The sequence below is a fragment of the Lepidochelys kempii genome, chromosome 7 (assembly GCF_965140285.1).
Source record: "Lepidochelys kempii isolate rLepKem1 chromosome 7, rLepKem1.hap1, whole genome shotgun sequence".
Classification (NCBI taxonomy): domain Eukaryota; kingdom Metazoa; phylum Chordata; order Testudines; family Cheloniidae; genus Lepidochelys; species Lepidochelys kempii.
Window position 1 is genome coordinate 111,070,325 of NC_136386.1, and position 13,207 is coordinate 111,083,531.

The 13,207-nt window shown below is 40.1% G+C and overlaps 1 protein-coding gene across 4 annotated transcripts in view; it reads left to right on the forward strand.

Annotated features, from left to right (window-relative positions):
- Positions 1-13,207, forward strand: part of SHTN1 (shootin 1) — a 92,540-nt gene that overhangs the window by 67,702 nt on the left and 11,631 nt on the right. For 3 of the 4 annotated variants that reach the window (XM_073354256.2, XM_073354253.2, XM_073354252.2), the window contains 4 exons: positions 2,401-2,510; positions 7,828-7,881; positions 11,998-12,124; positions 12,953-13,136. In XM_073354256.2, the coding sequence (XP_073210357.1) occupies positions 2,401-2,510; positions 7,828-7,881; positions 11,998-12,124; positions 12,953-13,136 (475 nt within the window). The remainder of the gene's footprint in view (positions 1-2,400; positions 2,511-7,827; positions 7,882-11,997; positions 12,125-12,952; positions 13,137-13,207) is intronic. The other variant, XM_073354255.2, reaches the window with a different exon arrangement.

Sequence of the window (13,207 nt, forward strand, 5' to 3'; positions counted from 1 at the left end):
TAATGCAAAACAGGTTTGTAAAGACTAATGATGGTTACCATCCATTCGTAGTAATAGGATAGCGGCACGTGGAGGACCACATGTGCAAAGTGCTGTGCATACGCATAGTAAGAGATTGTGTCTGCCCTGAAGAACATACATTGTAAGACCCCAGTCCTGTAAACAGTTACACCCAAGCTTAACTTTATGCAGGTGAGTAGTCCCATTAATCCTTGTGCACATAAAGAAAGTGCATAGGTAATTATTTGCGGGATTGTTACTGTTTTCCCATTGTGTGTAATGGTCTGCAGGAGTGTGGCCGAAATAGACAAGACAGAGTGAGAGTAAGGAAGTTGTATGGTTCTCATTTTACAGATGCGGTAACTGAGGCGCAGAGCCTTTAAGTGATTTGGCCAAGGTCATACAGGAAGTCTATGGATGTTAGCTGTTTACCAGCCCATGAAAAATGAGATTGGTGATCTTGGTCCAGTTACTAGTAGAGAAATGACCTTTTAGCTGTATATCTTATAAAGAGCTAATCTTATTTTCCAGCAACTGTTCAATAATGCTCGACCTATGTTGTCTTCATGTATCATGTTTTTTTAACTTCAAGCGTTTTAGATGTTTTGATTATACCTTTTCGTTGACTGTTACTAGCTGTGATTGCAGGAAATACTGTGAATAGTACACCCCATTCTTCCATTATTTATTAGTAAACTTTTTAACAGTTCTGATCTTTCTTCAATCACACATAAATTGCTTCTTCCCTTAATGGTTGAGTGGTCATAAAAAAGAATAGAAAAGGTCTCTCTTGCTCTGGTTACTGTATCTAACTTCAGGCTTATTTTGACCCTTGTTAAGGACTTACAATGAGTGGTTCCTATTTCTCACAGCCAGTTAAGCTTTTACATTTGAAACAGACTGTTTGGGAAATTAAAGCGTGGCATTAAATTGATATACAGTATAGGAACTGCACTTCTGTGGATCTTCAGTGTTACCAGGAGAGAGGGTCTACTTTACATGCCTGTATATTAGGCACCACAGCAGATTTTAATAGTGTTGACCATATTTCTCCATCTGTCTCTCTCAATTAGGTTGGCCTTTTTTGTATGCTGCAACTACATGGTTTTAGTCATGTCTTCTAGTGCATCAATATGCTAGTATGAAAAGCTCAAATTCATCAGATAGGATTTTCAGTTTTACTTGAATATTTCACAGGTCTGCTGTTGGGTCTCTTGGAAGCCAGATCGCTTGGTGGTATTTAGGTTTTTCAGTTTTGTATCAATGCCACATTGTTCTATTTTTTTTTCTTTTAGACTTTTGGGCACGGATTCACAAGATTCTTAAGCATGCCCATAACTTTTAGCACATTTAGTAGCCCCATTGCTTAAGTTAAACATGTGCTTAAGTACCTTGCTGAATCAGGGCCTTGATACTGCCTCATCTGTAGGCATCATTGACTTGACCATCTTGACCAACTCTAATGAAGCCAATGGGATTGTTTCCATTTACAGTGGTTTAAGTGAGATCAGAATCTGACCTCCTGATTTAACCAGGGTTGCCAATTTCTTGGGGTCTGAAGACATGCAACTCCAACTGCTCAGGATCAGGCCCCTGGTTCCAGGTCTGCATTTATATACTGCACTATCTTTTTCTTCTGTTTGTACAGCACCTATCACAATGGGTCCTAGTCCATGACTGGGGCTCCTAGGTGCTATGATAATACAAATAATAAATAATAATGATCTGACTATAACAGGATGGAAAGGTTGAGGGCCAGATCATCAACTTTGTGTAAATTGTCATAGTTCAGTTGAAGACAATGGGGCTGTAACCATTTACACCAATTGAGGAACTGTCTGTAGGATCCTGCATATGATTGTGAGGTTCCTGAATCACCCTAAATCCAGGTGCTACAACTCTACAAAAAGATACAAAGTAAATTCTTCTGAGTTCTGCTAGCATGTGGATCATGTTATCTCCATCTGGACATACCTTAAAGTGATGTAAGGGGTGCCTCTCTGGGGCAGGGAAGCTAGGGGCTGTGACAGAGGAGGTCCTATGGGAAAACCCCATGGACAGCCAAGATTTGAGTTAAAAACAAGGCTTATGTTTAAATGTAATTTTCATTTCCATTAATAATACAGCCAAACTGAAGATTCGATTATATATAGTGCGTATATATTCCACCTGCTCACATTGACATGAGGAATTTTTTCAGTTATACAGCTATCTGCATCGTACGTTAATTGTTGCTTGATCATTGATTTTTATGACTAAATTACTAACTATTTATAACTTGCAGCATGCTGTGAATGTTACTCTTTTTTATAATGTATCTCTTTAAAATGAGTGTTTTCTTGATGTTTCTTCCTAATATCTAGTATCTTTAACCTGACACGATCTATGCCTTATGAACAGGGGAAGAAGTAGGAGACCTGAAGAGACAAGCAGTTGAAGAAATGATGGATAGAATTAAAAAGGGAGTTCACCTAAGGCCAGTTAATCAGTCAAGCAGACCTAAGACAAAGGTTTGGAATAATTATACACTGATTTCTTTGTGTGTTTAGTCTTACACTGGGGGAAGCCTAGTACCGTAATGTATGTTGAAAACAAATTAAGTGTACCATAATACATTCATCAGAGCACAATTTGGGGGTGGGGGTGTTCCTTTTCCTTTGCTGCTTGTTTGACTAGAATAACATAAAGTTGTGGGTTTAATTGTTGGACTATACACCATTCAGCCTAAAAGATTGAAGGAGGAGAAAATAGTAGAGAGAAGGTACAAAAATAAGGCAGTGATTCCCAAACAAGATGTGTTTTTAAAAAGTAAATCTAAAAGAGCTATTCCTGAATCACAGAAATTAGAGATGGAATAGCTACTTTGTCATTTCATTCATCTCCCTGCTAGTGCAAGATTTGCTCTGACAGTTTATTCTCCAGAGTTTTGTCTAGTGCAGTTTTAAATGACTCAGGCAACGGCTCAGTTCCTTAGAAAGCCTATTTCCCCATTCTAACGGACCTCAAGTTTATGAATTCTCCCCCCCCCCCCGATAGTCTTCAAATGTTGTTATACGCTTGCTATGCCTCCCTCTATGCCCAGGTGTACACATGTACACACTCAAGCCTGAGTTTTCAAAAGTGACTAGTTACTTTTGTGTGCCTCAGTTGCTAGGTTCCCGAATTGAGTACCCAAAATCATGAGTCACTTTTGAAGATAGAGGCCTTAGTCGTCATGTAATCCAGCTATAAATATTGTACTATTTTTATCTTCATGTTATTCCTCCAGCCCTTAAATGATTTTCGTTGATCCTCTTTGAACTTTCTCAAATTCATAATGTCTTTTGGTATGTGAAGTATCAAGAAAGGTCTCGGGTGCATTTGCCTTGATACAGAGAGAAAGTAAAAGAGAGCACCTTCTCAAGCCTAACAATACAATAGAGGCCACGCTTTTAGAAATCCTAAGCAAACATAACTATTAAGAAACTGAACAAAAATAACAATCTGAAAAGGAATGTGATTGGATTATTTAAAGGGAACGTTCCAAAAGACTTGATCCTTAAACAACACAGACTCATGTACTTTCCATCTCATCAGTATTTCTTTTCTTTCCCCTTATGCAAGACACAGCAGTAATGTGTGAACCTGCCTGCAGCAAAGTGTTGTTTAATGTCTGCATAAAAGCATAAAATGCTTGAAATAACCTGTACACAAAAGTAAGATAATGGGATAGTGGTTTTGAAGTGTTTATATTTAAGCTAAGTAAATCTTCTCTTGATTAAAGTAGCAATTATCTTAAGAAAATAAATGAAAAGTTAGCCCTGTGCCAAAAAGTAAAGCTTTTTCACCACCGTGAAAGTTTGATCCTAGAAATGCTGAGAGTCTTGCCAGCTCTTGTGATTTTGTCACAGTTCATGTGATTCTTGGTGTTTTTTTGTAAAGCTGCAGCTCCCAGAGTCATGTGATTATGTGAGACTCTGATGTTTTGTTTTGGGTTTTTTTAGAAAGTACATTTCTAATCCTTATGGTTGCGGAAGTGACCTTGAAAATATAATCCCAAGTGAAACGGAGAAGCTCAGAAACTAGTTAACAAATACAATGCATCCACGATGCCTCAGTATTTTTAAGCCAAACATTTTAAAAAGATCTCTCATGATTTTTTTTTAAGACCTTACTCGTGATTTTTGAATAATTGGGTTGACAATTCTGCACTTATGCAAACGAGTAACTTGGAATGCAGTGGGACTACTAATGTGAGAAGTTCTTTGTGGCCATAAGTGTTTGCAGGATGATCAGACCTCAGAATGTTCATTAAGATAAAGGCCCAGATCCTTCAAGTTCTTACCTCCAGCCTTAGCTCAGAGAATTTTCTGGTGACATCAGAATTCCAGCTTTCATTAAAAGAAATTATATTTCTAGTCTTCATGTTGTAAAGAAAAGCATGGAAGCATTACCTAGGTGTAACCAAGACAGTGATGTCTGAAGGCACAGGAGCTGTTAGAGCCTCAAAGGAAGCTGTCTGAGCCCACACCCATCACCAATGCAGATCAAGCTCTCTGCTTGGCTGCGGCCCTGCTGCCCCTTTATGGGGTTTGAGGAACCCTGTGACACTTTCCTCAGGGCACCCAGAACCATGAGCCTCTGTGTTACCTCTCTGCCTCAACAAGGGAGAGCTTTGCTGGAGCTTAGACTGTGTGTCAGTTCCCTGCCACTCCACTCTGTCTGCCTCATAAACAAACCCCTCGATACTCTGCCAGGTTAATCCTTGCCTTGCAGGTAACTATCAGTGAACTCCAGTTCCTCAGGTCCCCAGAGATGTCCAGTCCCTCTCCCTGGATGCTCACAGTCAAGTTTGCCTCCAAAGACACAGTGCACACACTAGCCTGTTAGGCTAGCTGAGGACTCACTCTTCTCTTCAATATAAGAGCACTCAGATGGTTTATAGTGAAACAAAGAAGTTTATTTACAAAGAACAGAGATTTAAGTGATACTTAGTAACTATATCTCTCTTCTTTCTCTTGCTAACAAAACACACTTTCTAGTGGCTAAATCTGAATCTTAGCAAGTTACAATCTTTGCCTAAGCAGTTTTCTTAGTCACATCAGGTTACCAGCATCTCCAGCCCTCCAGATTAGAGGATTCAACATTCATAGAATCAGAAGGTGCTGTCCCATTTATCCCCTATGTGATGGATAATTAAAATGTCTTTTTGTTCCTCTTTATATTTGCTTGCCTCAAGAGCCAGGAAGACTTGCTGGGAGTATAGACTCTGTGCCCCAGAGTGCTTATAAATTTCCTCTGCTGCTTGTTAGCGTGATTGCTTAGTTTAACTTATATGTAAATATACTTTCATCATCTTCTGCCTGTAATCAAGCCCATGAGACAGGTAAATCCACAGTCCTTTGTCTTGGGCCAGCATGATTTATGCACGGTCTCTCAAACACATTTTAAGATTTTAAGAACATATTCCCAGCACACATACATGATTCTCTTTGAGATTTGTATGGATTATGTACATGCAATGTATTCCTGACCAGCACATCACCAGTTTACATATAATACCTTACAAGATATCTTTTGGATACATATTATGACTGCCAAGCTGTCTGGAGTCAACCTCAGGGCAGACTGTCAAGAAGCAAGGCATAAATCCCAAATTGGTAGTGAGTCCTATACATAGATTTCACCAACCAAGTAACAGATGTTAATTCTTCAAGCACTATAACAGTCTAACAATGCAGTGACAGAAAGTCCCCTTGGGTACTCTGGTCTATCTTGCCACCCAAGCAAACTTGCCTTTCTGAGATATGGTCCCTTACACCAAAAATCACAATATTCTGGTTACTCCCAGTCCCAAAGGACCAGTCACTTATCCTAGGTCAATTGCATCTTAGACCTCACACCAAAGACAATGCTTGTAGCCAATCCTATAATAAACTAACTAAATATTTATTAATAAAGAAAAAGAAATGAGTTATTTATAAGGTTGAAGCAGGTAAACATAATGAGTTACAGTTTTAGGTTCCAGAACATCATGGAAGCTGCTGCGATATGCAAGTTTTCTATGTCCTTCAGTGCGAACTCAAGCTTAGCAGTTTGGGGCTCCCTTTCAATCTCCAAATTCCAGGCAGCATAGTGATACAGTTCCTTCTGGCCAGGGACTTTTATTTCCTGCCCCCAGAGTTCAAACTCATGGCACAAGTATTTGCACCTCTCTCCTCTTCATGGGTGTGTGTGGGGCAATCAGCAAAGTCTTTATTTCACAGTGGCTCATTTGGTTTCAGTGGGGCTTCTTGTGTGCAGGACCAGCATTTTACATTAATTAATGCTCCTTTCCTGTTTGGTTAGTTACCCAGTTACGGAGATGTATAATACGAACACTTGATATAACTTTTATACCCATGGGATACAGATGTTATAAGTGAGATCAATACATCCAGTATTCTATGAGCATTGAATAAAGTCTAAACACATTTTTATAAAAGTAACATCTGTTTTAACAATGCTAATACACAGGTGAGCCATACTGGTTTCCAGCTATGCAGTTCTCAGTGTTCACTGAGACCTAGGGGCCTTGGCATGAGCTGGCACCTGGTCTGCCAGAGTTAGTGACAACAGAGGTGGTGTCAGGACTGATATGAGTTACAGGATAATGAGCCCTCTGTCAGACCTGTATGTAGAGGTATGCCTGGGCCCCTGCATTGGATAGCAGTTGGATCTGTTCCACTTTGCTCCCATTTTGCTGAGGGGATTAAAATAATTAAGGTAGTCAGATTTATGCACCTTGAAAGGAAAAGAGCCGAAATTAGTATCCTAGAGAACCTTATAAATATTTATTGTGTAAAAAAAAAAAAAATTTTAAAAACCAAACCTTAACACTCAGAAATATTTCAAGGGGTAGATGCTACTCAGTTAATAGACCCTAACCTGCTGATTTTGTTCTGCTGTGTCTGAATGAAAGCTGACATTTTACTGCTGCTTCCCAGCAGTCCTGATCCTGAGAAGAGCAGGGAACCTGCATCTCCCAATGAGTGCACTGGGCCCAATCCTGCAGGGTGCTGAGCACCAGCCACTCCTATAATGGCACCCAAAGTTGTCACCAGGGCAGCATGAGACAGCCTGGAAAAGGGTGGGGACATTGCAAGTAGCTGTAGAGGGAGGGGTTCTATGATGATGTGGCACTGGTGTGACATAAGCAATAGTCTGTCTTAATATGAACAATATGGGGCAGAGGACAGAGCAAGAAGACTCCCCCTGCACCTTCTTGTATTGCTACCTGGTTGCCATTCACAGTAGCTGTCTCTAAATTCCCATGTTCCCTTCTCCACACCCCCACTGGGAGGAGGATTCTGAGATGAGAAAGAAGGCTGCTGAAGGTATGTCCCCTCACCTGTCCCCTTCCACATCTGTCCTGCCTCTAGTGGTATGGGAGAGGTGGGGATGCCACTAAAAGTAGGGAACCAAGATCAGCAGTAGTAAAAAAGGGAACTTTATTTGAACTCCCTGGTTCTGTTGCATTCATTTGTATTTAATATAGTTTTATGCTAAAACATTAATATTCAAATTTACTAAAGTACACTTGCTAGAATTCAAGTTACTTAATTTTCTCCTTCATTCCTAGTTAATATCTTTCCAAGCATTGGAATATTTTCAGAAGTACTAGCATTTTAAGTATCCCAGTGCTGTCCATTGAGGGGTGGTGAGTTAATAAATTTACATAGGCCTTACCAACAAATTGCAGATTCATGTGGTGTTTGTCCTAAAATACAATACAAAACAAACACACACATCTTACACAGTCAGTATTTGCAGAATCAGATTTGATGTGTGTGTTTTGTTTAATTACAGCCGGAAGCACCAAAAGCCTGTGATAGTGCAGTGAAAGAACTAAAGGGAATACTGGTAAGAACACATGTTACATTCTGTTGCTCTCTTTTCATGGGAGATGAGAGGACTTTTTGAGGATGGATGGATATAAATAGAGCCATAGAGAGAGTTCTAAAGACCCAGAACTCTTCTCTCTCCATCTGTATTTATTGATATAAATATATAAAAATTTACATCTATAGTTACATATATGTATTTGATTGTCACGAAGTGAAGCAGTCATATTTGATATTTTGCTCAGCTTTAACAAACTGTGCTCAGTTTATTTCTGTTTTGTAATGTAATTACACTGTATAGAGTGAAGTCCTATCCTCATTGAAGCCAATGGAAGTTTTGCAATAGATTTCAGTGAGCCCATGGTTTTATCCATAATATGTTAATATTATTGCACACATGCTCAGTAGGCAATGTTGCAGTTACTAACAATCAATGCTAGGATTTACATAACCTTTATTAATATATACTATAGTATTGTACAGCAATGGTCCAAAATACTACAGCTGACTGTGTTGCTACTGCAGTGTTAAGGGCCATTACAATGTTATTTTAAAACAAGGAATGATGTTTTATGCCACCATCTTTGGCTTACCTGGTTACTCTCTCTTCTAGTCCAGAAGATTTTGAGTTCAAGTCCTGCAGTGTGATGTGCTGAGAAAGGGGAATTTGCAGCAAGGGTGGCAATCTTGGGGTAATATTAAACTGGAGGTAGTTCTGTCCATCTTTGGCAGAAATTATTCTTTAACTATAAGTTAAAGATCCAATGGCACCTTTGTGAAGCGACTGGAGGATCATCCTGGTGTCCTGGCTAGCGTTCAATCTGTTAGGAGCTAACTTCTGTTATCCAAGGCTTCGAGTCAACTATTGCAGTGTACATAATGACTATTTCATTTGCTGTCAGGGGCCGGTTCTTCATGACTGAACTCGGTGTGTCCTTTGCCATTGATTTCAATCTGAGCAAGAGGAGACCGATGATCACTGTGCTATCAGTGTCTAGCTCAATGCCTTTTGTAACTCTTCAGGATATTTAGAGTATGAGAGGTGTTATATAAACTAAATTCTAATCTATTCTTGAGACTAATCATTATGCACAGTCAGATGACAAACATGGGGGTGGATACGGAAGAAATAAATACTTACGTGTTTGTTGTTACTGTGCTAATTGTGCATTCCATGCAGACCTCCGTATAATTGTTATAAACACATTTATATTCATTCTGTAAATTGCAGAGTTCAAGGAAAGCAACTCAGTTGTTTGGTTTACTTTTAGGTCTGTAACATTAGTGCAATGCTGAGGAATATTACTCATTAATAATACCCCAGCTCAGTTAATTTCGGAATAGCTACAAAGTAAAATATTTTAACTTATTGAGGGAAAAGCTGTTTTGATGGAGTCCTGGAAATAGTGCTGCCTCTGACTTATAAGCTGCTGTTTGATTTTGAAATCTAATGCCCCCGTTCATGAGAGTACATGTACAACACTGTATCTTGTATCTCTTCACTGATTACTCTCTGAAGAAATAGACCACTTCTGGAGTCCAGACTTTTCCTGGCAGCCAAGACAATAAGTAACAGTTGCTCATGCATGTTGGAACTCTGTAGGAAGGCAATACCATATCAGAAAATAGAGCCAATGGAACAATTGATCCATAGAAGACCGTGTATAGGACTGAGCTGAAGATACCAGTGGTGTGCTATCTCAGACCAGCAAGCAACCAACTCAAGGTCCATAAGCTCAGCTGGTTAGCAATGAGTTACACAATGCAGAGCCTAGAAACAGATGATATTGGTCATGTTGTCCCGGAGATCAGAGCCAGGTAACTCCACTTCCACAGTATTCCCTTGTGGACTCCCACAAGACTAATTGTCTGCCCATGTCTCTTTAAAAGGATACATGATGCCTTTTGGGAGGAATTGTGAGACGCTATAAAGTTATCAATTTCAATGTGAATCTCATGACAATGCGAGACCGGGCTTGTCTGACAACAGATCCAAGACTTTGCATTCATACAGGAGGATATCTGTATGACCACAGGTCTCAAGGACTTTGTACACTCACTCTTTTGGCCTGGCTTTCTCACAGACACCACTAGAATTAGCGAAGGAGGGAGAAGCAAGAAGAGGAACAAAAGGAAGGTAAAGACAATCAGGAGGAAAAAGAGAGAAGGAATTTGGAAGAGAAGAGAAGAAGGAAATGGGGAACGGGGAGAGTACCCCAAACTCCATCAGAAGGAAGTAGGGAAAACATTAAGGCCATTGCCATTGGTGAATTTCTTTTTAACTCTGTGTGAGGCATTGAGATATTACAGTGAGAGGGGTGTAGTTATAAACATCTGGAAAGAATACACGTGTTCTTGTAACCTTATTTCTTGTCACATGTGTAATATTGCGAGGAATAAGCTGGATTGCTGTGTTTTAATAATAATTTTTGACAACTCATTCCCACTTAGTAACACGGTTCATAAACTTAGTAACACAGTGAATAAATGCATTTTGCTGCTTTCATTCAAATGAGCTTTACATCCTCATGGGTAAACCTAGTGTATTAGATGATTACTCACAACTCTCCTTGAGTGTATCCACCACTTCTGAGAATCAGGCCCATGTACCATATGAAAGATTCTGTCCGTAAGGAGGTTGTTGGGGTGGTTGTTTTTTGTTTTTGTTTTTGTATTTTATTTTATTTTAAATATTAGTCTTGAGATTTTTTTGACATCGCATTTTGGACCTAGCCTGAGTTGAGCTGGGATACACCGCTGAAAACCTGCTGTGTGGGTCTCTAAATGTGTTTTTTGCAACTGCCAGCAAACAGGCTTTACAAGGCTCACAAACAATGGTGAGGCTCAGAGAGAGAGAGAGAGAGCAATAAATACACGTCCCAAATTTTGAGCTCCATTTATAAACATTTAGGGCAATTTTACAGTCAATTTGGTATTTGACAAGGTGGCAGTGTAACTCCTGCCAGACTGGAGGAGCATGCTGAGCATGCTTTGTGCCAGTTAAAATTCCAGTGGCAGCATTTTTAGAGGTTTCGGCTTAGGAAGACTTTTTTTCTTAGGAGGGCTGTAAAATCAGACCCTGCCTTTTGGCCTAAGCCAGAGGCTACAAAAGTGTTAACCTCAATATGAGGCAGCGATGACGTTGGTCTGTATTCTGTGTATGCTAAAAGGAAGCTGTAACCAGAGATCTGATTCTGCCACCAAAAGACACAGCCAGGCCTATGAAAATACTTGAGGTTTTTAGTGGGCATTGAAGGATTTGTGAGATCAGCATGAGCATAGTGGGTATTTCTTTTGGTAAATTAAATGAACCTGCTGTAACCTTGATTAGTAGGGCAGTTTAGCACACTGATTTGTAAGACAGTGTGTGTCACCTATAAATAAACTTCATTTAGAAAAGGTAGCATACTATAGGAGTCAATTAAATGTGTTTCTTTGGCTTTCAGCTAATAGAGAAGGTTTGTTACTAACAAGATATTCCTCTTGTAAAATATTGTTAAGATCCTCACAGCTTTAACGGGGGGAGTATTCCAGTATTTGTGTAAATAGTTGGGTTTGTTCCGGTAATTATACTTAGCATTTACATAGCGCTTTAGAAATAATCTACCAGATTTACCCACACAGAGCTAGCCTGATTCCTTGCTACAGAGTGGGATTCACCAGGAAAGGGCATTGTTAGCTTGAGGTCAGGTCTTCACGGAGTCTGTTCAGGGGTTGTGCTAAATTACCTAGACCTAATGTCTCCCTCGCCAGCACTGCCTCATTTTTGGCCAGCCCAGATCCCTTGCAGGCTTCCCCACAGATCGAATTTTCCACTGCCAGGGGCCTCCTCCTGTGCGGATTATGGGTCAGTAAGCCTCACAAACGCTCTGTAATCACGGTTCTTCCCATTTTACTGATAGGTAAATTGAGGTAGAAAGGTTAAGTGACCTGCCCAGTGTCCCGGAGGGACTCTGTGATAGTATTAGAATCAGGAGTTCCTGGTTCGTAGTGCTGACTGAGCAGAACTGTTACTTACTTAATCTAAAGTGGTAACACTTACCATCTCCAATACCTGTTTCACTTGTTTGACCTTATCTACTGTTTTGGAAGAGCCTGTCTTCTAATGACCCTCTGTGTATATTTCTTACTACAGGAAACACTCAACAAATCCACCAGTTCAAGAAGCTTAAAATCTCTTGAAACAGACACCGAGAACAATGAAACTGAGTTAGAAAGAATTTTACGGCGCAGGAAAGTGACAGCCGAGCAAGACAGCAGTAGTAAGTTGGCTCGATCCCTTCATAGTCCTACTGTTGAGTTTCATAGAACTTGCATTAAAGCTATTTAAAGCCAAATTACTCTGTCTTTAAGACCTTTCCAGGTTCACCCAATGTTATTTGGGAGAGCTCTAATTGCTTCCCAGCTGATCCACTTCCCCTTAATAGCTTCACTCTGCCATCACAATTTTCTCTAGTATAAGTATCGGGGGGTAGCCGTGTTAGCCTGTATCGACAAAAACTACAAGGAGTCGGGTGGCACCTTAAAGACTAACAGATTTATTTTGTGTGTCAGTGCTCTCCGCCCACCCTTGTAAACCTTCTGCTCCTGAGTTCAGACAGCATTACTGAAGTCCTTGGACTGACTTTGCTGCTCTGTGCTTCCTGCAAAGGTGTGTTTCATAAACTAATGTAAAATAGGGGAATGATAGCTTACAGCCGCCAGCTGGTGGCAGCTTTTAATGGTTCTAAAGCTTTGTTCAAATATCCTTTTATAGCAGAAAAGAGAAACATTAACACCTTCAGTATACTCACCAGTCCACACTTCTCAGCTGAGTGAATTCAGACAGCAGCTGGGGTTCTGTAGTTCCTGTGGGACCCTTCGAAATCCTAGGCTTGGCTGCACTGAGCCATGGCATTTTGACACTGGAGAGAGAGAGAGAGGCTGATTCTAAATGGAATGCATTTCAGCACTTTCCATGAATTAGAAGCTACTCTTTAAGGAACTGATTTGACCTACCTAATTGAGTGGAATTACATTGGGCTGATCTGTGATTCAATACCCATGACAAGCAGGGGTAACAAAAATGCTAAACTCTGTTTGGGTTTTAGGTCCAGCTGGAGTCTTGGCCACATCAGAATCCAAATCCATGCCAGTGTTAGGTTCAGAATCCGGTACTACACAAACAGCACTGAACAAGAAAACTCTGGAGGCAGAATTCAGCTCCAAAACACCTGAGTTGGGCGAAGGGTCTCTTCAAATGAAGGAAAGCGCAAGTTCTAAGGTTACATTTCAGTAAGTAATTCTATTTATGGACATCCAGTCAGATGTTAATGCCAAACCTATCTCACTGGTGTATATTTATG